The following is a 27,114-nucleotide window of genomic DNA, read 5'->3' as shown; positions in this document are numbered from 1 at the left end:
GGAATTTGAACCCAGAACATAATGGCAGACGAAATACGGCTATGCATTTTGCCCGGCGTGCTAACGTTTCTGCCAGCTCGCCACCTTTTTTCTTTAATAGCTGGCATTTGGTGAATGAGGGAGTTTGATGGTGCTGCCCTCATTCCACTTCCTATTGTGAAGTTGACTCATCTGAGACATTGACAGCAGGAGAACTAATTTAACTTTGAGGACATCTACATCCACATCATGTAGGTCTCTCGGCATCTTTGTGAGGATATTGAAGAACCATGGGCCCTTGAGTCCTTATCTATTGCAGTCTCTGGTACTATAATTTAATGGCAGGGGAGGGATTTTAGGCACTATGCAATGGCACCCTGTTCTGCTATTTGTATAACTTTCAATGCCAAAGTTTGGGACACTTCCTTCCAGATATATATTGCAGTATATCTTTGTTCCAGGCAGTAAAGTCTTTCTCAGTAACTAATTTGCTGCACTGAGGCTATCTTCATTGTGTATCTTTGTTGCACTGCTTCAAGTTCCACTATCAATTTCACACTATGTAGTGACCTTTTGCACATTTCATAGACTGTGGCTATGCTGGGGCACTGCTTTGAAGAATTTTTGGTTGAACGAATTGACCTCAGTACTTATTTTTTAAAGCCTAGTACTTATTCTATCGGTCTCTTTTGCCAAACTTCTAAGTTAACGGGGCATAAACACACCAGCCCTGGTTGTAAAGTGGTGATGGGATGGGCGGTGGGAGGGAAAACAGGCACAAAAACATACACACCCATATATATATATACTTATATATTTGACTGGTTTTTTTAGTTTACATCTACCAAATTCACTCACAGGGCTTTGGTTGACTCCAGGAAGACATTTGCCCAAGGTATCTTGTGGTGGATCTGAACTCAGAACCATTTGGTTGGGAAACAAACTTCTTACCACACAACCACACACACACACACACACACACACATACGCACAATGATGAGCTTTTTCACAGTTTCTGTCTACCTAATACACTCACAAGGCATTGGTTTGCCTGAGGCCTAGACACTTGCTGGAGATGCCATGCAGTGTGGGACTGAACCCAAAACCACATGGTTGCAAAGCTGGGTTTTTAACTGCACAGTTATGTCCCAGTAAGGGACTTAAACCCACAACTTTGAGATCAAGAAGCTCATGTTCTACCAATATTGTATGATTTTTCACATTCTAAACTACAGAAGGCATGTGGCTTAATGGTTAGGGTGCTGGACTCATGATCGTAAGATTGTGGTTTTGATTCCTGGACCAGTCAATGTGTTGTGTTCTTGAGCAAAAACACTTCACTTCACATTGCTCCTGTTCACTCAGCTGTAGAAATGAGTACCACGAGTGGAGGTGCATTGCTTAGTGGTTAGGGTGTTGGATTCATGACTTTAAGATTGAAGTTTCAATCCCTGGACCAGGCTGTGTGTTGTGTTCTTGAGCAAAACATTTCATTTCGCATTGTTCCAGTTCACTCACCTGTAGAATGTAGAAATGAGTTTAGCCTGGAAAGGGATGGGCTCCATCAGGCTTGCTCACCTTAGATACACTGCATGGCTGCAGTGCCCCAACAGGCCCCCCAGGGGTTAAGGGACTTGTCCATTGTCAAGCTACAGAAAGCAGAAACAATACTTAAAATACCTTTTGACTTAATACATTTTGATTTAATATATTTCTTTCTTTTTTTTTTTTTTCTTTCTTAGGATTCAAACTCAAACAACATGATCCTGAATGATATTTCCTTTTCTTTAAATGACAATCAGTTGTTAGCAGTTGTGGGTCCAGTTGGAGCTGGAAAGGTAATATTGTATACTGTTGTAATATATTAACATATATTCTTGTATGTATTTTACACTATTGTTAGATATAAACATCACATATGTTTGCTGTGTATAATGCCATATATTATACACGGGGGAGGCACAATGGCCCAGTGGTTAGGGCAGCGGACTCGCAGTCGTAGGATCGTGGTTTCGATTCCCAGACCGGGCGTTGTGAGTGTTAATTGAGCGAAAACACCTAAAGCTCCACGAGGCTCCGGCAGGGGATGGTGGTGATCCCTGCTGTACTCTTTTGCCACAACTTTCTCTCACTCTTACTTCCTGTTTCTGTTGTACCTATATTTCAAGGGGCCGGCCTTGTCACTCTCTGTGTCACGCTGAATATCCCCGAGAACTACGTTAAGGGTGCACGTGTCTGTGGAGTGCTCAGCCACTTACACGTTAATTTCACGAGCAGGCTGTTCCGTTGATCGGATCAACCGGAACCCTCGTCATCGTAACCAACGGAGTGCTTAAGAGAGAAAAGAGATATTATACACGGGGTATGTACAGATTTTGTCTGGGTATGTGACTTGTGAGTACATGTCACTGACAAAGCTCTAGGAAGCTAAGAGACGTCGGACATTCTCATGGATCACTACACTGATATTCTTGCTCTGATATACATTGTGCTTTTGAACTTTGTATAGAGATTTTCTCTCAGGTAAAAGCTACAGCATCAGGTATATTAATGGTGTATATACAGGGTGATTGAAAAGTAACTCCCTATTTTAAAATACTTATAAATTATTTATTAATTGTAATTTTTTCTTAAATTTTTTTGTAGTTGTTTTTTGAAGTATGAAAATTTATTCTTTAATTGTATTGATCGTGTCTTTCACAAATGACTGACTGCCCACTTTCCCAGGAGATGGATGGGTCATTGTTATCCACATAAGGGGCCAGCTGAAAGTCCCAACTTAACACCTTGTGACTCCTTTCTTTGGGGTTTGTTAAAGGAACAAGTTTACTGTACCAAACCAAAGACTTTGGAAGAACATGAAGGGTGAATATGAGAAGTTATGTCTTCTTCCATTCCACAAGAGTTTCAAGTGAAATCAGTTGATGCAATTCCTGAGTGACTCCAGAAGCTAGTGGCAACATCTGGAGCCAAAATCAAATTTTAAATAAAACCCCATACTAAAAGCTTTCCTCTCATCCATTTTTTTGGTAAAAATTACAATTAATAAATAATCTATAAGTATTTTAAAATGTGAAAATATCTAACAATAGTGTAACATGTGAAGCCAATGAGAAAGTATCTACCTGATTGTTGAATATCCTAGAAATAGCAGGCAAATTTCTATTAGATCATATCCTTATCTCCTTGCTTTTTTTGTGTGTGAGAGATGAAAAAGCAAGGATATATTGGATAAAATAGTCTGAGAGAAACTGTCTGAAAAGACTAGATAATTATGGCATGAATGTTTCTGATAAATAGCTTTGTGCGATCAGGTCTGAGCTGAAGTTAAACAACAACAACAGTAACAACAGCAACAACAATAATAACTCCTCTAATCTAAATAATTTATTTATTGTTTTACATTTTGAAACTCTTTTTTTAAGATATATTTTCTTTATCAGCTTTTAATTTCTCAAATGTATTCTTAATTCAATCAGATTAATCCTTAAAAATTTAATTTATTCTTTCTCTCTCTGAATTCAAGTTATATTCAATGAACTTGTGTTTTATTTGAAATTTTATTTATATGTATATATGTTTATTTACTGTATTTTACCAATTCTTTTTTTCCAGTCTTCACTTCTAATGTGTATATTACATGAGCTACCTGTTTTATCAGGGAAGTTAACAGTAAATGGAACAGTTGGATATGTTGCTCAAAAACCATGGGTGTTCTCAGCATCACTCAGACAGAACATAGTTTTTGGGAAGAAATATGAAGAGAAAAGATATAAAGAAATTCTCAAAGCCTGTGCTCTTGAAAAGGTAAATATATTATATGTTACAAATAAATAGCTAATTACACTGGTTTACAAAAACTTTTTTTGCTCTGGGAAAAGGATGTGAATAGGCATTTTTTAACTAATTTTGATGTGGTGAATTCCATTTTCTGAACAGTTTTACTCTATCATCTAGTTTTTTTTGCTTTCACATTTCCCATTTTAATTATACTGCATATAAATTCAAAATATAATGTGTTTATTTCATCTGTTACAAAGGCATATTACAGAAACAAAAAGCAGCATAGATAAAGAACATTGATGGAACTAAATTACTTGGATAATACGATACACACAAATCATAGTACAGCAGACAGTTAGAATTGAGTTTTTGTGGATGATCTTGTGTACTTTGCCTCTGGGATGTCACACAAGAACATCCAGCAAAAGACCCCCATCATCCTGGAGTTCCACTTGCCTTGGTAGTTGTTCTCCATCTTAGTAATATCTTGGTGGAACCTTTCTCCATACTCAGCACTCACTGCTCTGAGCTTCAGAGGGAAGAAGTCGAGGTGGGAATGAAGAAAGTGAATTTTGAGTGACATTTGGCATCCCATGTTCCCATAAGACTGTAACAACTTCTCGATACACTCTTGGTAATTTAATACCTGTGTGTTACCAAGGAAGTCGTGGCAGGTTGACTTAAATGCTTCCCATGCTCTCAGTTCTTTTAAGGTAAGAAGCTCCTCAAAGTCCTTATCCTTCAGCACCTCTCGGATCTGAGGTCTGATGAAGAGGCGCTCCTTGAGCTTAGCAGAACTCAGAGCTGGGAACAGAGTGCATGAGTGTTGGAAGGCAGTGCCATTTTTGTCCTTGGCCTTCATGAAATTCTTCATTAAACCAAGCTTGATATGAAGAGGAGGAAGAAGCACCTTGTTCATGTCCACCAGAGGATTTTCTTGGACACTGTGTTCACCAAGCATGAAAGTGCTCCTAGATCCCCAGTCCTTCAGCTTGTAGTGCTTGGACACAGCCTGACTGTCCCAGAGACAGAGAAAGCAACAGAGAAAGTACTTCGACAAAAATAACAATCACCTGCATAGTTTTGTGACTCTCTCCAGACCATATGGTCAGCAAAGTTGAAGGCTGCTTTCTTGCCGTTAAACTATGCAGTTAGTCCATTGTAGTAGGGTTTACATCAAATGTGTGGGGCCAAGGATTTGTCCTGATCTCCAATTTTACAGTCAAAATAATGAAAGTAAGCAGTTCTCAGGAGGGAAGTAATTGTTTGGCACTGTGCAACTGTCGTGAAATCCCCATACACGTAGCAGAATGAATTTGCCCTGTTGATGAATCTTTGGTTTTTTGAAGCCATTGTAGAGATGTATATCATATGTATCACAAAAATCTGGAAAACAAAATAAAAATTGATCATATATATCATCATCATCATCGTTTAATGTCCGTTTTCCATGCTAGTATGGGTTGGACAGTTTGACTGAGGTCTGGAGAGCCAGTGGCTGCATCAGGCTCTAATCTGATCTGGCAATGTTTCTACAGCTGGTTGCCCTTTCTAATGCCAACCACTCCAAAAGTGTAGTGGGTGCTTTTTACATGCCACCAGCACAGGAGCCAGTTGGGTGGGCCTGGCATTGATCATGTTCGGATAGTGCTTTTTATATGCCACCAGCATGGGAACCAGACAGTGGGTACTGGCATTGGATATGTTTGGATGGGGCTTTTTATGTGCCACCAGAACGGGAGCCACTCAGGGGGTACTGGCATTGGCCACATTCGGATGGTGCATTTTACATGCCACCAGAACTGTGCATATGTGTGCATGTGTACATGTGTGTGTGCATACGTGTGTGTGTATGTATGTATGTATGTCTGGGAGTGCGTATGAGAGCTGATTTCAGATACAAAACCAGTTTTCACTCTTCACCTCTAGTCTTTGAGATATACATTATTATGATTTTGTGACAATTCATGTAACATCCTCTATGCTGATGACCTTGCTCTAATAGCCCAGTCACTGCCAGAATTAGAGATGAAGTTTAGGGTGTGGAAGCAAGGTCAAGAATCGACGGGCCTTAAGGTTAACCTTGCAAAAACCAAAGTCTTAATAAGTAGGAAGGCTGTCAAATTACAAGCTCCTTCAGGCAGATGGCCCTGCTCAATTTGTAGAAACCCCATACGATGTACCCGGTGTAAGCTATGGACACATAAAAGGTGCAGCAATATCAAAGGAAGGTTAACCAGGAAGATAGATTTTGTGTGGGGCAGATGCACAAGGCAATAAACACTGCAGATGTACAGAAAACAGATTCCATCACATGCTAGGGGGACAAACTAGAAGTAAATAGATTCTGCAACCTAGACGACAAAATCTGTAGTGGGGGTGGTTGCTCTGAGAGTATAAGAGCTTGAGTAAGAATAGCCTGGGCAAAGTTCAGGGAGCTCCTACCTCTACTGGCAACTTGCTCAGGATGAAAGGTAGACTGTATGATGCATGTGTGCGAACTGCCATGCTAAACGGCAGTGAAACATAGGCCATGACTGCTGAGGACATGCATAGGCTTAAAAGAAATGAAGCTAGTATGATCCATTGGATATGTAATGTCAGTGTACATACATAACAGAATGTTAGCACCCTGAGAGAAAAGTTGGACATTAGAGGCATCAAATGTGGTGTGCAAGAGAGACGACTGTGCTTGAAGAGCCATGGGTTACGTATGGATGTGAGGAAGTTCCACTCCCTAACTGTGGAAGGAACCTGTGGAAGATGTACACTCAGGAAGACATGGGATGAGGTGGTGAAGTATGATCTTCAAAAATTGGGCCTCACAGAGACAATGGCAGGAGACCAGGACCTTTGGAGATATGCTGTGATTGAGAAGACCTGGCAGCTAAAGTGAGATTGCAGCCATGGCTGATGCCAGTGTTGCTTGTCCGGTCCATTTTAGAGTACCTCTGATGTGTTGGGCGATATGATATGCTTGAGAAGACCTGTTGAGTCAAGTAAAACCAAAATCGTATCTGTGACCAGTATCTGGTCAGTCAGGGGGTACGCACACAGGCACACACACACACACACATGCACACACAGAGACACACATGCACACACAGACACACACATGTGCACACACACACACACTCTCTCACACACACATACACACACACTCACAGACACAAACACATGCACACACAGACTGGTACATAAAAGATTACAAGGCCATGGGTTTCCTTCTTGAACTGGACACCTCATTGTGTCTTTGAGTGAAGTACTTCATTTCACATGCTGTTTTCTCTCTCTCCAGCAGTTACATCCTATTTGTCACACTGGGTTAAGTTTGGAGGGTCAAGAAGGTATCAGCAACTACACACGCTGCCTAAAACAACTTAAAGCTTGGTACAAGCTACCAGGTCATAAGATTTTAAATAAATAAATAAAATATATTACGGAGATGTACTTGCATAGCAAGTGACCTGATCTGAGATCGTGTGCTGGAATGAAAACAATTGCAGCGTGGAAGGTGTTTATAAGTCATTTAAGAAACACACAAAAACCGTTAGATTCACTTCAACATTTAAATTTAATTTGTCAAAATATTTTCATTGCCTTGAGACCACGACCTGTTCACTGACAAAATTCCATGCTGCATTATATTATTATACATACACACATACTCATGTATGATTATTTTGTGTATAAATTTTTTATCTAAATTCTTATTACATTGCTTCATATCATTTTGTAGTGACACATCTGATGTATATTTTCTTTAAGGATTTGTCCATCTTACCAAATGGTGACTTCACATTGGTTGGTGAAAGAGGTATTACTTTAAGTGGTGGCCAAAGAGCTCGTGTAAGTTTGGCACGAGCTCTTTATATGGATGCTGATATTTATATTTTGGATGATCCATTAAGCGCTGTAGATACTAATGTTGGCAGACACATTTTCAATAAGTAAGTTTTCCATGTGTTTATTCTTATTTGTGTAGTATGTGTGTGTTTGTCTTTTTTTTCTGCTCCCTTTCAATCCCTCTCTCTCACCCATTCCTCTATTTCTTTCTCTCCACCAAATTACGTTTTGTTTACATTAACTTTTCTTTTTTGTTTTTACTGTATTGTTGTATGGTGGTTGTTGCTGTTTATCCTTATTCCTACCTGGATTTATGCAGATTTATGATCTAAAGTGTTCCAGCCATAATCACATGAATTTTTGTTTCTTTGGTGACATTCCAATCAGACTAGGTGGTCATGGACAGTGTAACTCTGCTACTGAGGTTAATGTAGACAATGGTATTAAAAATAGTGCATGCTGTTTTTATTTGCTTTTGGCTCTTGATCTCACAGAACAAAGGCATTAGAGCCACAGGCTTAGCAGGGTTCTAACATTATTGGGAGCAAGCACATATATAAAAAAAAAAGGTGCTGTGACACATACCAAACAATTTTTTATTAATTTCTCAATTGTTGAAATGGTGCCAATTTAGAAAAATGTGCTGGGGTGAGGGAGTGATTGCTCCCCTTGCTCTCCTATTAGCTATTCCACTGATTAGAGCTCTAACCATCCTATCTTATTTGTAAACCAAGTGAATAAGGGGCTACATTGTTAAAATATTTTCCCTTTTTATTGTGAATATAATAAATGCTAATAGTTGTTAGAACATTTTCTATTGATTCTCAGATAAATTTGTTCTTTCTTCTTCCCATTTATTTTAATCCTTTTGCTATGTTTTTTTTTTTTTAATTAACATGTTATTTAAAAAAACATGGGAAAGGATTAAAATAAATAGATAAAAAGAACAAATTTATTTTTATATATTTCCTTAACTTTGTGATCTTTGTATATCTTTTTCACATACAGAAATATGTATGTGTGTATGTGTATGTGTATACCTATGCTGATATTATGGACATCCCATGAGTGTATATGTGTGCACATAGGTATGCGAATATGTATTTGTATTTATTATGAGGCAGTAAGTGATCAGCTTTAACTAGAATTACTATGTTCCCTCTTAAGAAAATAGAAATAGCATGTTCAGTAGAGCTGTTGCAAAAAATTTGCTTCTTGGGCATAGCCAAAATTGTCAGGAAAGTATTTGATTGTTGAAGAGAACAAGTAGCTTGGTACCAAAGGCTACAGGTCGCAAGCCTACTACTCATGCAAGATTCCAGGTATTCCAAAATCACCTGTATTTCTTTCTAATTTTAGCACAAGGCCTGCAATTTTAGGGGAAGGAATTAATTGTTTACTTTGACCCCAGTTCTTAACTGGTACTTTATTTTATCAATCCTGAAAGGATGAAAGGTAAAGTTAACTTCAGTGGGATTTGAACTCAGAATGTAAAGAACCAGAAGAAATGCTGCTAGACATTTTGTCTGACATGTTAATGATTCTGATGTTTCTAATTTAGGCACATGGCCATTAATTTTGAGAGGAAGGTTGTCTTTCGTCCAGCTGGTGCTATAATGAAATTCAACCTTTTTTTTTTTCTGTGCTGAAGGCTGTGCAGAAGAGAAAGATATTTAGGCTAAATATGCTTCACATTTTAGAATTGAAATTATAATTTTTCTTTAAAACAAAAAAACTAGAACAAAAAGAGGGAAATAAAATAGTAAAGTGAAACAGACACTGTAGGTGAATTTGAACACAAAGTTAGTTAGTTTTGAAAGTGTGGTCAACTAACAGAATAAGCCAAGCTAAATATTATTGACCTCAATCTAAGTGGGATTCTAAAAGTCATGATCACATCCCTCCCTTCTTTGACTAATTAATAAATATAAAAATTAAGATCTATTTTACCTCGGGGTTCATCTAATCAATTGCTCTCTTTCTCTCTCTTTCTTTCCTAATTATAGTTGCATCAATCAATACTTAAAAGACAAACCACGTATTTTAGTGACCCATCAATTACAGTTTTTGCCAGACGCTGACCACATTATAATCCTTGACCAGGTATACTTATTTAACAATAAATAAAAAATTTGCTGAGCCTTTATTTAATGTAACTTTACACTCTGTTTGTAATTAACTGCTTGTAAGCCATCTAACATGAAATGTTTAAATAAGAGGACATGAAGGTTCAGTCTGTACCTAACCTGTGCAGAACATACTGAACTGGGGCATTGTCAAACATACAGAACTGGGCCATTGTCGAACATACAGAACTGGGCCATGTTGAACATACAGAACTGGACTATTGCGGAACTTCTAAGATCTAAAACTACTAGGGCTGTTGTACCTGACTTGGAAAAACCTTAGCTAAGATGAGGTGATAGCTATTCTGAAGATGGTTCTGGTATGTCAAGTCTAAAAGTGTTCAGGTTTGTACTGAGGTTGAGTTAACTGAAAAGACTTTTAGGCAGATAACATAACTAATCATCTATAGACAAAAAAAGGTTTCTGTTTCTCATTGACAATGGTGATTCATTATCTGGGGTGGAAAAGAAAATTTGTCTAAACATTAATTTTAATGTCTGCATGATAGCCATTTGTACTATTTAGATGCAAGTGTGGCTGTGTGGTAAGAAGTTTACTTTCCAACCACATGGTCTCAGGTTCAGTCTACCCTGGGCAAGTGTCATCTACTATAGCCGCAGGCCAACCAGAGCCTTGTGATTGGGTTTAGTTGATGGTAACTGAAAGAAACCCATCATATGTGTATGTGTTTGTGTGTGTGCATGCATGCATGTGTCTGTGTGTGTGAGCATGGGTATGTGTGTGTGTACTACTGTCTCCTTGCCTTGACTTCATGAGATAATTGTGAAACAAATGTCACCATCATGCAAGTAGTGTCTTTCATTTCCAGTCTTTCATGAAAACATAACAGGGACTGTTATCTTACTTGGAAACAAGTGAGGGTTGGCAACAGGAAGGGCATCTGGCTGTAGAGAAATCCACCTCCACAAATTCCATCCAATCCCTGCAAGCATGGATATTAAACAATGATGATGACGACGATGACAATGGTGATGATGATGAGTTATGAAGCAAAATGGCCACAAATATGGTAGCAAGAGGAGATGTTAGCCACTATAGCAATAGCAGTGAGCATGACTCCTTCACCACCAAAAGAATTTTTTGAAAGCACTAAATTAAAAAAAAAGAAAAATATCATTGGGTGGGATTTGCTGACATCCAGGTATTGATGATCTCAGTGACCATAAAGCAATCCAGGAGTTTTATCCCTTAGTGGGAGGAGAGAAAAGGTCAGCCATATTGAGAATCCAAAATTGAAGGTTCATGTGCTACATGTGTGATAAGGCCATTTGAGAGAACTTCTGCTGAAAAGAAGAAGAAAGGCAAAACAAAGTGGAGCTCAAGAAATGAAGACCATAGCTGTGCTATCTATTGTTACAACACTAATTGCAGCTACGGGAATAACCAGGACAGAAACAGACAAACAAGACTGCTTTATCCTCAGTGTCAGAAAGATTTTAAAGTAGGTCACTGTAAAGCTAAAGGTTCTGTTCTTCCATGTGCAGAACTGCCAGAGATTATGGTGCAAAGGTTCAATCCATCAACTTTCAATAATGGAGAGAAGATGGATCTTGGAAGATAGAGAGAAACTATAGGGGAGAACAAGAAAAAAAAAAGGCAAAAGGAAGCAAAAGCAAATGAGTGGAAGTTCCTCGGAAAGTGACAACAATTCCTCTGGAATGCCTAAACCTTATGTCAATTCAAAAGGAGAACTAGAGCCTACATGGTTTCATTCTGAACCTACAAGAGGACAAAATAAATACATTACTGACTTAGGAGATGGGGAATGAATGTTATGCTGAGGCTGAAGATGATCAAGGGCTATTTTAGAGAATCTTGTTTGCTGAAGATTGCCAAAATTTTGGATATCCTGGTATTTTCTTAGTAGAAACTTCTCATCCTCTGTGTGTCTGAGTTCTTTTGCTAATTGTTTAAATACATTTTTAGCCCATTCCTTGTATTGTACTTCGTTTTTTCCCCCACATCTCATTTATTGCATGTATAAACATCCCCATATGTTATATAACACTTGCAACTACTACTACTACTACTACTACTAAATAATTTTAAGATTTTCATGTATACCATTTTCAGGGAAAGCTTGTTGGAGAAGGTTCCTTTGATAAGCTCTTGGAATCAGGAATCAATTTTGCTGCATTGCTGAATAAGAATGATAAAGGAGAAGAATCTGAAAATGTATCAAAGTCTCTTTCTCACATTGATTTAAGGGAAACTTCAACATCTATGACAGACCTCTCAAACAGGATTGGTTCCATGTTGTCTTTGTGCTCAATTGGGAATGAAATTGTAAGAATTTTAATTTGTTATTATTTTAATCTGGTTTAATTTATTAATATTCTAATGGTTTTCTATCTCTTCCTTTCAATCATTTTAATTATTATAGCTGTGTGATTTAAAGTGGTGAGCTGGCAGAATTGCTGGCACAATGGGCAAAATTCTTAGTAGCATTTCTTCCATTTTAATGTTCTGAGTTCAAGTTACTCAGAGGTCAACTTCGCCTTTCATCTTTTGGGACAAATAAAATAAGCTCCAGTTGAGTTTTGGGGTTGGTATAATCAATTAGCTCTTTCTCCAAAAATTTCAGGCCTTGTACCTATAGCAGAAAGTATTATGATTGTGTGATTAAGAAATCCCTAATTTGATTCTAGTGTGTATTTTCTTGGGCAAATGCCTTCTACCATTGCACTGTGTCAACCCAGACCTTGTGAGTGAAACCAGTTAGACAGAAACTTTGTGAAAATCGTTTGGATTACTTGTACCTGTTCTTGGATGATAAACCTAATCTATCACCTGGTTTAATACTACCACCTGGCTCTTGAGTGCCTTTAGTGGAGTTCTCTGAGTATTACCTGATATCTTGCAATAACATATGAGTTGTAGTTTACATTTGAAGCCTGGTGCAGCCATCTGGTTCACCAGCCCTCAGTCATTCGTCCAACCCATGCTAGCATGGAAAGCAGACGTTAAACGATGATGATGATGATGATGACAATTGACGGATATTTGTCCTCATCTTGTCTGTTGTTAACACAACGTTTCGGCTGATATACCCTCCAGCCAATATCCGTCAATTGTAAATAATTTAAACAATGTACATAATTCCTCATCTTTTAAATATAGAACTGAGTTGTAGTTTCTTACCTATTTTTCTCTTACATGTTTTGAAAAATGCCATGGATACTACCCTTCCTATCTTGACTAAATTATGAAAAAATATCTTATAATTCTGATTAATGTTCTATCAATTCCTGTTATTTTGGTTTAACTTGCTATTAATTCTTGTTATTGTTTTAATCTTCTACTTATTCCCATTGTTATCTTAATCCTTTTGATACCACCATAGCTGAGACTGCTTCTGGGTCTATGATAGAAAGTTCTTATTTAAAGTGATCTAAATTCAAGCTTTCTATCAAAATTTCATATTAGTTTATGGTCCAAACTCCAGCTTAATGATGAAGTTATCTTACTAAATTCTTCATTATTTTCAAATTTGAGACAAAGGCGTTGAATTTCAACAGAAATATGGTAACAACAAAGATTAAGGTTCTATCAATTTCTGATATTGATTTAATGTTCCATTGACTCCTTAAATAAAACGTTAAAATGAGTAGAAGCAGTGTTCATGACATTTGTGGATCAAATGCAGCTGATGTTTTATGAATACCAAGAATTGATAGCATGTTAAACCAAAGTGATAGGATTGGCTCCCATGCCAGTGGCACATAAAAAGTACCATCCGAACATGTTCAATGCCAGGTCCTCCTGACTGGCTCCTGTGCCGGTGGCACGTAAAAAGCACCATTTGAGTATAGTCAATGCCAGTGCCACCTGACTGGACCCCATGCTGGTGGAACATAAAAAGCATTCACTACACTCTCGGAGTGGTTGGCATGAGGAAGTGCATCCAGCTGTAGAAACATTGCCAGATTAGATTGGGGCCTGGTGCAGCTGCTGACTTTCCAGACCTCAGTCAAATCGTTCAACCCATGCCAGCATGGAAAATGGACGTTAAATGATGATGATGGAGATGATGACGATGATGATGATTAATATTATTATTATTATTATTATTATTATTATTATTGTTGTTGTTATTCTTATCATTATTAAAACAGAATTATAAGATTTTTTTAATAATTTAGTTGAAAGGAAGGACAGTATCCATGGCATTTTTGAAGAGCTTTCAAAACTCTTGTGAGAGAAATAAGTAAGAAACCACAACTCATAGGTTATTGCAAGATATTGGGTTAAATTGAGATCAGAGACTTGGTCCAAATGATTGCATACCTACAGATAAAATGTGAGTTAGTAGTAAATTCCAGAGGGTGTGTTACAGTTCTGAAAAGAAAGTGTTTAGGGAGTTTCAGGATGTGAAATACAGCAAGGATGAGAAGAAAGTTAGGCAAGAGGGCCCAAGTGGACAGAGTATGCAGTTGGCTAATTTAGGGAAACAGAGCCATTTTAGTTGCATAGTGCAGAAACAGCACATTTGTAAAATAGTATGTGAAACTGCTGATTGAATTTTTAGCAATTAACAAAATTGGTTTTGAATAAGAGCTAGAATATTTGTGGATAGCAGCAGCATTGTCTTGTACACATGACTTTGTAGAGAATTAGGAATGATTTCAAAGCTGAAATATTTGGGAAATTACAAAGACTCTGATCTTTGTAATATAGTTATAGCTATGTTTTATATATGTGGAGTTGTGATAAGAGATTATTAGAGATTGTGAGATCTAGTTTTTTTGTAGTGATTGTGAAGATTTTAGTTGTGTGTTATCCATGATTAGGCTATGTGAAGAACTGGGTTATTTACTTGACATGTTTTATTTTGTGTATGATTTATTGCTGTTACTACTGCTGTTAAAAACAGCGGTACTGTTTTCACCAAATTTCTTAAGTACATGAGCCCTACTAATGAGTGCATAAGAAAGTAATTCTTCAGTAGATTCTAGTTTGTAGAGATATTCAAGGCAATGGGAGAAGGTTGTTTTTTTAATGGCTGTCTCGATGACCTTTGAGATGTTGGATGATAGGATGATAGTTGGCAAGATCAGAGAGTTGATCCCTTTTTAGGAATAATAATACACTTTAACATATTGCCAAAGATCAGGATATATTGATGTTGGTGGTGTTGCATGTGAGGGAGAGGGAGAGTCAGAAAAACTGAAAAAACTGAAGTGCTTGGTGAAACAAATACAACTATCACCACTCATGAAACATCCAAACAAATTACTATGATTACGTAACAACTTGCACTTCCCATTCATACAAAAAATATACTAACAAATTAGATATTAATCCACATGATAAATTATTCAGTTAAATAGGTGAAAGTATAATTAATGATTAAAATGTTATAAGAGCTAAATTATGCTTACCCATGTGGTAAAAGCTTAATAATATTATTATATTTCTTATTAAGTAAAATTTTTATTGGTAAGTGTAAGAGACAACACTGGATGCACTTCAGCTTTGTTTTTGAAGGAGCTTTGATGAAATCTAGCTTTTCTATAATTTGCTGAAGTGTTAACGAGTAAATCATGAAGTAAACTCATTAAGTCACGTGTTTTGGAGGTATATAAAAAGAGAATTAGTGACAAATTAAGTTTGTATATGATGTGCTCTGTATGATGAATTATTGATAAGCCTTCAAATAAAATGAACTGCTCTCACTTCAAATCTACACTGACTCAAAAACATCTTAGAATGGCCATATTATAGATTCTCTCAGACTATGTATGAGCTTTCTACATTAGCTTTGTAATCTCATAGATACTCTCAAACTATATACAAGCTTCTACACATTTTGTACAGAAAACTAATAGATTCTTTCTGACTATATATAAGCTTTCTACACACTTAACATGGGTGTCGCATAGGTTTTCTTAGACTATACTTGAACTTTCTATATACAAAGAATGGTCATCTCAGATTACATTAGAGTTTTCTACACACTTAGTATAGCTATCTCAGATTTTCTCAAACCATATACAACCTTTTCTCAAACTATCCAGGGAGTTTTGGACAGTACACCGGAGCATTGTATACAATAAGTTCATTATATTTTATAAGTAAAACCATGATCTTACTATCTATTTCTTTACTACCCACAAGGGGCTAAACACAGAGGGGACAAACAAGGACAGACAAACGGATTAAGTCGATTAGATCAATGCCAGTGCGTAACTGGTACTTAATTTATCGACCCCAAAAGGATGAAAGGCAAAGTCGACCTCGGCGGAATTTGAACTCAGAACGTAACGGCAGACGAAATACGGCTACACATTTCGCCCGGCGTGCTAATGTTTCCGCCAGCTCACCGCCTTGATCTTACTATCATCAGTGCAACACCCTAACCACTAGACAATGTTTATATACTTCTTCTTCATGTCAAATACTTTCATCTATTTTTAATTATCATTAAAAACTATAAAAATGAATAAATAAAATGTTTTATATTTTACCTTCATTAGGAACCTGAGCCTGTACAAATCAAGGCAGAAACATCTGAAACTGGACATGTCAAATTTAATGTTTATTACGAATATCTAAAAGCTGGAGCACATTTTATCTTTGGGCTATTTACTTTTAGTGCATTCATCATCTCGATTCTATTCTGTGTTGCCACAGACTTTTGGATAGCCATGTGGTAAGATATTGCTATTCATATACTCTCTTTACTCTTTTACTTGTTTCAGTCATTTGACTGCGGCCATGCTGGAGCACCGCCTTTAATTGAGCAACTCGACCCCGGGATTTATTCTTTTGTAAGCCCAGTACTTATTCTATCGGTCTCTTTTGCCAAACCGCTAAGTAACGGGGACATAAACACACCAGCATCGGTTGTTAAGCAATGCTAGGGGGACAAACACAGACACACAAACACACACACATACATATATATATATATACATATATACGACGGGCTTCTTTCAGTTTCCGTCTACCAAATCCATTCACAAGGCTTTGGTCGGCCCGAGGCTATAGTAGAAGACACTTACCCAAGGTGCCACACAGTGGGACTGAACCCGGAACCATGTGATTGGTAAACAAGCTACTTACCACACAGCCACTCTTGATTTTTAAAAAAATGTATTACATCATTCTTTATTATGTTTCTTCCTGCCTGTTTAGCTTGATTTTGCCTGGAAATATTGAGCTGAGTCAACAATTGATAGCACTGTATAGACGCCTAAATCAGTGTTATGTGAGGACCGAGTGTAGCATTGCACAGACTATCACATAAATGTGGGAATGAAATTTACTTACGGGATGCAAACCCATTTTTTCAGGAGGATGTTCAAAGCATATTCATTGCCTACCAAAAATTTTAGAGTGTGTGCTTTCACCCACTGTTCCTGAGCCTATGAACTATTAGTGTCTGTCTTTTTCATTGAGCATGTTGAGCAGCAAGTTGATATCTCTGGTTTCTGTTGGCTGTGGTTTTCTCCGTATTGAGCCATGTGATATTTACCTCCCTCATGTCAGTTGTGAATGTTCTGCACCATGTAATTTTCATCCTGTCCCTTTGAAAGCTGTTTTAGAACGGTGTTATTCTGGTAGACAGAGTATGTGACTTTTTTAATCTTAGTTCTTCAGTAATTTCAGTGGTCTTGTGTTGGCTCATTTTACAATGTCTTAATTGATTATGTGGTCTTGCTAGTACTGGTATAAGATTATCACTGTTGCTGGAGTAACCTTAATGTTGTGCACATCATCATTATCATCATCGTTTAACGTCCACTTTCCATGCTGGCATGGGTTGGACGGTTTCACTGCATCAGGAGCTCCAAACCATTCTGGCAAGGTTTCTACAGCTGGATGCCCTTCCTAACTCCGAGAGTGTCACCAGCACGGGAGCCAGTCAGGTGGCACTGGCATCGAACACACACATGATGCCAGTCAGGTGGCACTGGCAACAGCCATGACAATGATTTCACTTGACTCAACAGGTCTTCTGAAACACAGCATATTGCTGGACAACTGAAGGGTACTTTTAAATGGGCTGATTATGCAACACTGGTAACAGTCACAGCTATGGTCTCATTTGGCTTGCCAGATCTTCTCGAGTACAGCATATCTCCAAAGGTCTCAGTCACTTGTCATTGCCTCTGTGAGGTCCAAACTTTGAAGGTCGTGCTTCACCACTTCATCCCAGGTTTTCCTGGGTCTACCTCTTCCACAGGTTCCCTCCACTGTTAAGGTATGACGCTTTTTCACACAGCTGTCCTCATCCATACACAACACATGACCATATCAGTGCAGTCGTCTCTCTTGCATGCCACATCTGATGCTTCTTATGTCCAACTTTTCTCTCAGGGTGCTTACACTCTGTCATGTATGCACACTGACATTACACACCCAGAGGAGCATACTAGCTTCATTTCTTTAAAGCCTACACATGTCCTCAGCAGTCACAGCCCATGTTTCACTGCTATGTGGCATGGCTGTTCACACACATGCATCATACAGTCTACCTTTCACCCTGAGCAAGAGACCCTTTGTTACCAGAGGTAGGAGCTCTTTGAACTTTGCCCAAGCTATTCTAGCAGCTGTATTCTCAGAGCATCCACCCCTGCTACTGACTTGGTCACCTAGGTACCAGAAGCTATCAACTATTTCTAGTTTTTCACCCTGGCTTGTGATGGAATCTGTTTTCTGTACTTCTTCGGTGTTTATTACCTCTGTGCATCTACTACACACAAAAACTGTCTTCTCAATTAACCTTTCTTTGATATTGCTGCACCTCTTATGTGTCCATAGCTTACACTGGATACATCTTATGGAGTTTCTTGCTATGCCTTTTCTACAGATTAAACAGAGCCATCTACCTGAAGGGCTTTGTGATTTGTCTGCCTTCCTACTCACTGAGGCTGGGTTTTACTAGATTGACTCAAAGGCCCTTTGATTCTAGACCTTGCTTCCACTCCTGAAACTTCTCTAGTTCTGGTAGTGACTCAGCTATTAAAGCAAGGTCATCAGCATAGGGGTGCTCCCAGGGGCAGTCTGTCTTGAATTCCTTTGTTATTGCCAGGGGAGCTATGACGAATTAGAGGAGCCTGAGGACTGATCCTTGGTGAACCCCTACTTCTACCTGGAATTCTTTACTATATTCATTGCCAACCCTCACCTTACTGACAGCATCCCAGTACATGTTTGTACAGCTGTCACCAACCACTTAACTATCCCTAGTATCCGCATTGACCACCAGATAAGAGATCAGGGGTCCCTGCCAAAGGCTGAGTCAGAAGGAATTTGTTGAAGTAGATTTTCTACAATCTGTCACCATTGTATTTTCAGGTAATATTTCATTGAATGTGTTCTCCCTTTTTTAAACATAGTAAGAAGGTAGTTTGAATGTAATGTGACTGTTAATTCTTACTGGTCAAGCAACTAAACAAAGATTTTTCTGTTAGTTCATTCATAATGATGATGCTGTTCTTATTGTTGTTTAGCTCTGGGTCCACTATAACACGAGAAAAGGGGTTCTGGCTGTGGTCATTTTTGTCTGTGTAAGGCTATCTAAAACTACATTATGTAATGGGCCATTCTTTCCTTAAAATGAAAATATGGTTTCAGAGGTGTTTGGCTGGTATTTCAAGCAGATATATTGATCTTGTAGAGACTCCCTTGTTGACCCTCTTCCCTCCCCACTAAATATGAAGCCTTTAATCATGTTACAGATTTACAATAATGATGATTCTATATTAACTTCTGTTGTTCTCTTCTTTCCAGGTCCAACAAGGAACAACTACGCTATGTTGCTTTACAAAGGCACAATGAACTGTTAGACGAGGGTTATAATAATACAAATGTTACAATTTTAACAATTGATTTTAAACAAAACCTTTACATTTATTCAGCACTCACTTTAGGAATATTTGTATTTAGTCTCTTGAAAGCTTTCATGTTCTATTGGAGCTGCATTCAATCTTCAATAACCCTACATAATTCTATGTATGACAGCTTAATGCGTGCTAAAATAGCCTTTTTTGATGAAAACCCTGTTGGTAAGATACTTCTATATTTCTATTTCATTTATTTAATTCTTTTTTAAAATTCATTTTTGTGTCTGGTTTACAAGAGTCTTTATGTGAATTCATATGCTGAAACAAATTTTGTTGTGTCTAAGGAGAGACATTATGCCAATATTATTAACACATGCACTGGTTCAGTTCCACTTCTCTTTTATTAGTCAATTGGTTATATATCCAACTAACTAATTAATTTGTTTGTTTAACTTTGTTAAACTGTACATCATGTTTTTAGTTTTTTGGGGTTTTTTTTTGTCTCAAAGCTCTTTCATAACTTTTTCAGTCTGTTATAGAGGCTGTGTTAAGGCGGCAAGCTGGCAGACATGTTAGCACGCCGGGCGAAATGCAAAGTGATATTTTGTCTGCCGTTACGTTCTGAGTTCAAATTCCGCTGAGGTCGACTTTGCCTTTTATCCTTTCGGGGTCGATAAATAAAGTACCAGTTTCGCGCTGGGGTTGATGTAATCGACTTAATCCCTTTGTCTGTCCTTGTTTGTCTCCTCTATGTTTAGCCCCTTGTGGGCAGTAAAGAAATATGGAGGCTGTGTTTGTCTGTCTAAGACAGTGGTTCCCAAAGTGGATGGTATTGCCCCCCCAGGGAGCAATGGAAAGTTCCAAGGGGCATTGAAAAAAAGTGGTGCGATAATGGGGTACTGATTCATGTAAAAAGGGGGTGATAATGAAATAGTGATTTATGTAAAAATAACAAAATAATGGGTTCTTTAGGTTAATTTTTATTCATAAAATACAGTTGCTTTGAATTTGCTTCAGAAAGAGGTCTGTGTGATGGTTAGTTGGGGTGGGGGTGCTAGGAATGTGGCCTGGGTGTCAAGTGGGGAGCAACCCCAAAAAGTTTGGGAACCACTGGTCTAAGACCTTGTTACATGCGTGTGTGTGCAGGGACTTGTATATTTGTGTATATATGTATACATGTATGTATCTATTTTATATAGTAGTGATATGGCCTGTCATATATATTTTTATATTTTAAATTGTATTTTGTCACAGTAGTTACATTTTTCCAATAGGTCCTCACTGGTTCACTGCTTTTAGAATGGCAAGAGTAATGTGTGCTTTTCTGTGCAATTTGAACAGAACAAATATCACAAATAATTTTTGTACCATTTACTGGTTTTATTGTTGATGAACATTGTCAAAAGATACATATATACATACGAGCAAAACGACCACCCACCCCACCGTCCAATGGACGGTGCTGAGTTGTCAAACATTTAAACCAAATTTTCTCAAAACAACTTGTCTGACCATCCCATAGGCCTCCTCTTTGAGAAACACTGATTTAACCTAAATTTGAGACACCAGCAAAAGAAGAAATAAAGATAGACTTTTTTCTATTCCAAAGAAAAACGATTTTATTCACAGAAATATGCAACCAAAGAGTTTAAAGTACCAGTAATGATAAGGCTGTTGACTGGGAGAACGGCTTTATCGATTGCATTCTCACCTGGAATCGATTTTTGAAATTTTTTCGAGACTTATACACGCCCTGATACCGTCAGTATCTACATATCAAATTTGAGCACAATCGAATGGAGGATGCTTGAGATCCTAGAAGACACACAGACAGACAGACAGAACAGATTTTATATAATAGATTTTATAATACACACACACATGTATGCATGCATACACACACACTCACACACATATACACACACATTAGACATTATAATGACCAAGCCATAGACTTCAGTAACCAAACCATACACCTTAGTGATCAGACCATATATTTTAAAAATCAAACTCTAACCTTTAGTGATCAAAACACACACTTTAATGGTCAAACCATATGTTAAGAACCACACTCAAAAACTAAACCTATAAATGATAATCTTGCCATTTTCCTTTTTCTTTTTCTAGGTCGTGTTCTAAATCGCTTTTCCAAAGACATGGGTCTCATTGATGATGTTCTACCAAGTAGTATTGTAGACTTCCTACAGGTATTTGCTCCTTAGTTTTGCATGTTGCATAAAAATAGAGTAAAACAGGTGCACATTGAATATGTTAGCATCATTGTCATCATCATTTAGAATCCGTTTTCCATGCTGGCATAGGTTAGACGGTTTGACTGGAGCTGGTAAGCCAAAGAGCTGGCTGCATCAGACTCTGGTCTGTTTTGGCTTGATTTCTACAGCTGGATGCCTTTCCTAATGTCAACCAGACTACAGAGTGTACTGTGTGTCTGTTAGGTGTCAGTGGCATGGGTGCCTTTTACATGTCACCAGCACAGGAGCCTTTTATGTGTCACTGGCATGGGTGCCACTTGCATGTCACAGGCATGTGAGCCTTTTATTGGGTTGTCTGGAAAGTTTGTGCCAATTTTTAAAGAAAAGAAAAAGGTCAATAAATACTTGCTATTATATTTTTAATCAACCAAATATGAACCATTTTGTTGCACAATGCATCTCCATCTTTCCTTTAACTTGAAAATACCCTCTTCCCAGAATTTATGTGGTTTCATGGCAAAGAATTCATCAAGGTATCTTTTTACGACATCCAAGGAATTTAAATTTTTGTCATTAAGACTATTCTGCAGAGACTTGAATAAGTGGAAATCTGAAGGAGCAATATCTGTTGAATATGGAGGGTGGGGTAACACATCCCAGCCAAGCTGCAGCAATTTTTGTCTGGTTCCCAAAGCATCAAGTGCCAAAAATGAACTTTCTTATCTTCCATTTTAAAGGGTTACAGAAATGACACAGGTTATAGGAACATAAACCTTCTTCCACGATAAACTGTGCTCTAAATGGAGGTGTAGTCAAATCCAATTTTATGGACTCAACCATGTTCTAAAATAAATCGAAAGGTAAGCTACTATAAATCGGCATGAACTTTCCGGACAACACAATACATGTCACTGGCTCAGGTGCTATTTACATGTCATCAGTACAAGTGCCTCTCGTGTATTACTGGTATGGGTGCTTTTCATGTGTCGCCAGCATTGCCTATGACTACAATTTCACTCAGCTTGATGTGTCTTCTCAAGCAAAGCAAATCACCAAATTGCCATTTATCTTTCTGATAAATTCTTTTCTGCTAATATCGAATATTGGTTAATCAAATTCTATTTTGTTTTTGTTTTTTTCTCTGTCTCTTTACAGTGTTTTTTCTTGACATTGAGTGTTATATTTGTGACCGGATCGACCAATCCATATGTTTTCATAGCAGCCTTTATCATATTAGTGCTTTTTGTTTTTCTAAGACAATACTATATTCAAACATCAAGAAGTCTTAAAAGACTAGAAACTGTAGGTAAGGTTAATCTTACTTCAAATTCTCTCCCATTTATGTATTCTCTTCCACCACCACTGAATCTGTTCTTTGCATTAATCACCAAAAATAGGTTGTTCCATTGATCCAGTTACACAAATTGTTGCTTAGCCCTTTGACATTCAAATTACTCTGTCAAACATAATGCTTATTTTATCTTTTATCTGTTTCAGTCATTTGACTGTGGCCATGCTGGGACACCGCCTTGAAAGGTTTTAGTTGAACAAATTGACCCTAGGACTTATTTTTTTCTACAGTCTAGTACTTATTCTATCAGGTGCTTTTACTGAACCACTAAGTTACAGGGATGTAAACATAACAACACCGGTTGTCAAGCAGTGGTGGGGACAAACAAAGACATACGCATATAGACATATACATACATACATATGTACTTATGTATGTACGTATATATCTATATGCATGTATCTTTGTTTGTCCCCACTACTGCTTGACAACCAGTGTTGGTGTGTTTACATCCCTGTAACTTAGTGATTCAGTAAAAGAACCTGATTGTATGTACGTATGTACTATCAGGTTCTTGTATGTACATACGTATGTACATACGTACATACATACATACATACATACATACATACATACATGCATGCATGCATGCATGCATGACAAGCTTCTTTCAGCTTCTGTCTATCAAATCTACTCAGAAGGCTTTGGTTGGCCTGAGGCTATATTAAAAGACGCTAACCCAAAGTGCTACGCTTTGATACTGAACCCAGAATCATGTGGTTGAGAACCAAATTTCTTACCACACAGCCACACCATTTATTCACATTGTTCTAAATTAAATCATGCAGTAACTTGTAGCTTTGAGATTTTGATGAGATTGTTTATTTTTACAATCATATAGTTGGATAGGTGTGGTAGGCCTATATTGGACCATTTATGGCCAGTTTGAATGGTGTAGGGTTAAACTTTGATCATACATTATCTGGGGGGAATATGATCAAAAGCATTCTAGTCATTATCATTTTGTTTGTTTAAGAGTTTATAAGACTACATTGTCTAACATAATCTGAGGAAGATTTAGCTGCTACATCTAGTTGGTCAAGCAATCATGTAGCAGATGCTATGATGGCTTGCTCAAATATTTGATTTTACAAGGTGTTTTATAAAGATCAGACTTGATGTCCTCCAGTAATTTATGTTAACAATGAAGATATTTTATCTGTTTTCATTGACAGCAAAAAGAAGCCAAAGGAAGCTTCTACATGGTTACTCCACCAGCTAGAAATAGCAACCAAATTTTTTTAAACTTACCGTCTTAAATAAGAAAAGTACATGTTGGATAATATAATCTTAGATACACTGTAGCTGGATGAGATGGTCATGGCTTGACTTCCTTTCATCATAAGTCTTCTCTATCAGAGCTGATTTGGAGGCAATCATCATTATCATCATCATCACTATCAACAACAGATTATGTCTTTTGCAAGAGTTTTTATGTTTGTCAGATCTTGTGAAGGCGCATTGCTCGGTGGTTAGAGCATCAAGTTCACAATCATGAGGTAGTAAGTTTGGTTCCCAGACTGGGCTGTGTGTAGTGTTCTTGAGCAAGACAAGACATACAGCATCTCGAAAGAGTCCAGAAGCTGGCTACCCGCATGGTTCATGGTCTCAAAAATTTGTCCTACGAAGAAAGGCTGAGGACGCTCGACCTTTATTCTCTTGAAAAACGCCGCCGCCGTGGTGATCTCATTCTCGCCCACAACATCATAAGCGAAAGTGTAACCTCTCGAAAGAGCTGTTCTTCACTCCTGCTCCAGAGCGTCGGCTGCGGGGTCATTCCGAAAAGCTCTACCTGCGACGATTTCATCTCAATCGAAGGAGAGGAGCTTTCTCCGTCCGGGTTGCGGATCCGTGGAACAAGCTGCCAGACGAGATGGTGAAGATGCCGACGACCGCTTTGTTCAAAGCCTCCCTGGACCTCAAGTGGCCTGAACTCTTTACATGAACACCACCCTGTACTTAACTCCATGTCCCCCTACATGGCCTTGCTATTTGCTTTTGAGCCAAATTAACTAACTAACTAACTAACTAACTTTATTTCAAGTTGTTCCAGTTCACTCAACTGTAGAAATGAGTTGTGACATCACTGGTGCCAAGCTGTATCAGCCTTTGCCTTTCCTTTGGACAACATCAGTGGTGTGGAGAGGGGAGACTGGTATGCATGGGCAACTGCTGGTCTTCCACAAACAATCTTGCCCATAATTGTGAATCAGAGGGGAACTTTCTAAGTGCAATCCCATGGTCATTTATGACTGAAGTGGTTCTTTATCCTTTTACCAAATCTTAAATCACTTCACAGAACTCTAGACATGTTTGTATAGTATGCCAAAATGGCGTAATATACAAATCAGAGCCGTTGCAGAAACACATCCTGTAAATCAAATGGCACTTAATGCCGCTAACTGAATTGCAGAGATTATCTTAGCAGCTACTGATGGAACTCAACTTTTCATTGTTGAATATGAAGCCTCTTACACTGCAATTTTAACTACTCTAAATTAAGGAGACAGACCAGATGTTTTCACATCAAAAAGTCTGTTTACTGATAAACTACACTACCCATCAACAGAATAAAAAACCTTCTGCACATGTTGAGATTGTTTGGAAGTAAATTTTTTCACTGGATGCCATTTTATTCCTGTTGGTTATGTAATAACATAACTGAAGTGCTATTAAAATAAAGAACAGCAAGATACAAGAATGATGCATTAAACTTTTATCCTTTTTTATTACACCATAAATTATCATCCAAGAATCCATCCGAACGTGGCCGTAGTCAGTACCGCTTGTGGTACCAGTGCCGGTGGCACACAAGAATCCATCCGAACGTGGCCGTAGTCAGTACCGCATCACTGGCCATCGTGCTGTGGGCACATAACAAACACCATCCGGTCGTGGCCGTTCGCCAGCCTCATCTAGCACCTGTGTTGGCACATGGTAGTACAAAGTAGTAGTCAGTACCGCTTGTGGTACCAGTGCCGGTGGCACACAAGAATCCATCCGAACATGGCCGTAGTCAGTACCGCATCACTGGCCATCGTGCTGTGGGCACATAACAAACACCATCCGGTCGTGGCCGTTCGCCAGCCTCATCTAGCACCTGTGTCGGTGGCACATAAAAACACCTTCCGAAGACCCGGCAAGACCAGTCAGGCCATAAACCATGGCCCCTACCTGGGACGTAGTCAGTCCACCTGTGCATACCTTCCTCCTTGTGATACTTGTGAAGGCCTGTTGAGGCAAGTGAAAATCAAAATCAAAATCAAATCAAAACAAATCAAAATAGATGAACATCAATGGAATTTGTATCTTTGTGGTACCAGTGCCGGTGGCACACAAGAGAAAACCATCCGAAAGTGGCCGTAGCCAGTACCGCGCATCGACTGGCCTCCGTTCTGTGGGCACATGACAAACACCATCCGATCGTGGCCGTTCGCCAGCCTCATCTAGCACCTGTGTCGGTGGCACATAAAAACACCATCCGAAGACCCGGCAAGACTAGTCAGGCCATAACCCATGGCCCCTATCTGGGACGTAGTCAGTCCACCTGTGCATACCTTCCTTCTTGTGACACTTGTGAAGACCTGTTGAGGCAAGTGAAAATCAAATCAAAATAGATGAACATCAATGGAATCTGTATCTTTGTGGTACCAGTGCCGGTGGCACACATGAGAACCATCCGAACGTGGTCGTAGCCAGTTCCGCATCGACCGGCCTCCGTGCTGTGGGCACGTAACAAACACCATCCGATCATGGCCGTTCGCCAGCCTCATCTGGCACCTGTGTCGGTGGCACATAAAAACACCTTCCGAAGACCCGGCAAGACTAGTCAGTCCACCTGTGCATACCTTCCTTCCTTCTTGTGACACTTGTGAAGACCGGTTGAGGCAAGTGAAAATCAAATCAAAATAGACAAAATAGATGAACATCAATGGAATTTGTATCTTGTGGTACCAGTGCCTGTGGCACACAAGAATCCATCAGTGCCATAGTCAGTGCGGTG

General features: G+C 38.5%; 1 protein-coding gene across 3 annotated transcripts in view; it reads left to right on the top strand.

The window, feature by feature from the left end:
• LOC115214735 (multidrug resistance-associated protein 4) overlaps positions 1-27,114 on the top strand; it is a 158,075-nt gene that overhangs the window by 116,156 nt on the left and 14,805 nt on the right. For all 3 annotated transcript variants that reach the window (XM_036505799.1, XM_029783767.2, XM_029783764.2), the window contains exons 10-18: positions 1,722-1,817; positions 3,595-3,786; positions 7,531-7,712; positions 9,615-9,711; positions 11,830-12,042; positions 16,233-16,408; positions 19,495-19,769; positions 21,675-21,754; positions 22,916-23,066. In XM_036505799.1, the coding sequence (XP_036361692.1) occupies positions 1,722-1,817; positions 3,595-3,786; positions 7,531-7,712; positions 9,615-9,711; positions 11,830-12,042; positions 16,233-16,408; positions 19,495-19,769; positions 21,675-21,754; positions 22,916-23,066 (1,462 nt within the window). The remainder of the gene's footprint in view (positions 1-1,721; positions 1,818-3,594; positions 3,787-7,530; positions 7,713-9,614; positions 9,712-11,829; positions 12,043-16,232; positions 16,409-19,494; positions 19,770-21,674; positions 21,755-22,915; positions 23,067-27,114) is intronic.

This window comes from Octopus sinensis, linkage group LG1 (assembly GCF_006345805.1).
Source record: "Octopus sinensis linkage group LG1, ASM634580v1, whole genome shotgun sequence".
In the NCBI taxonomy this organism is placed as follows: Eukaryota; Metazoa; Mollusca; class Cephalopoda; order Octopoda; family Octopodidae; genus Octopus; species Octopus sinensis.
This window is presented reverse-complemented; position numbering and strand designations above follow the sequence as displayed.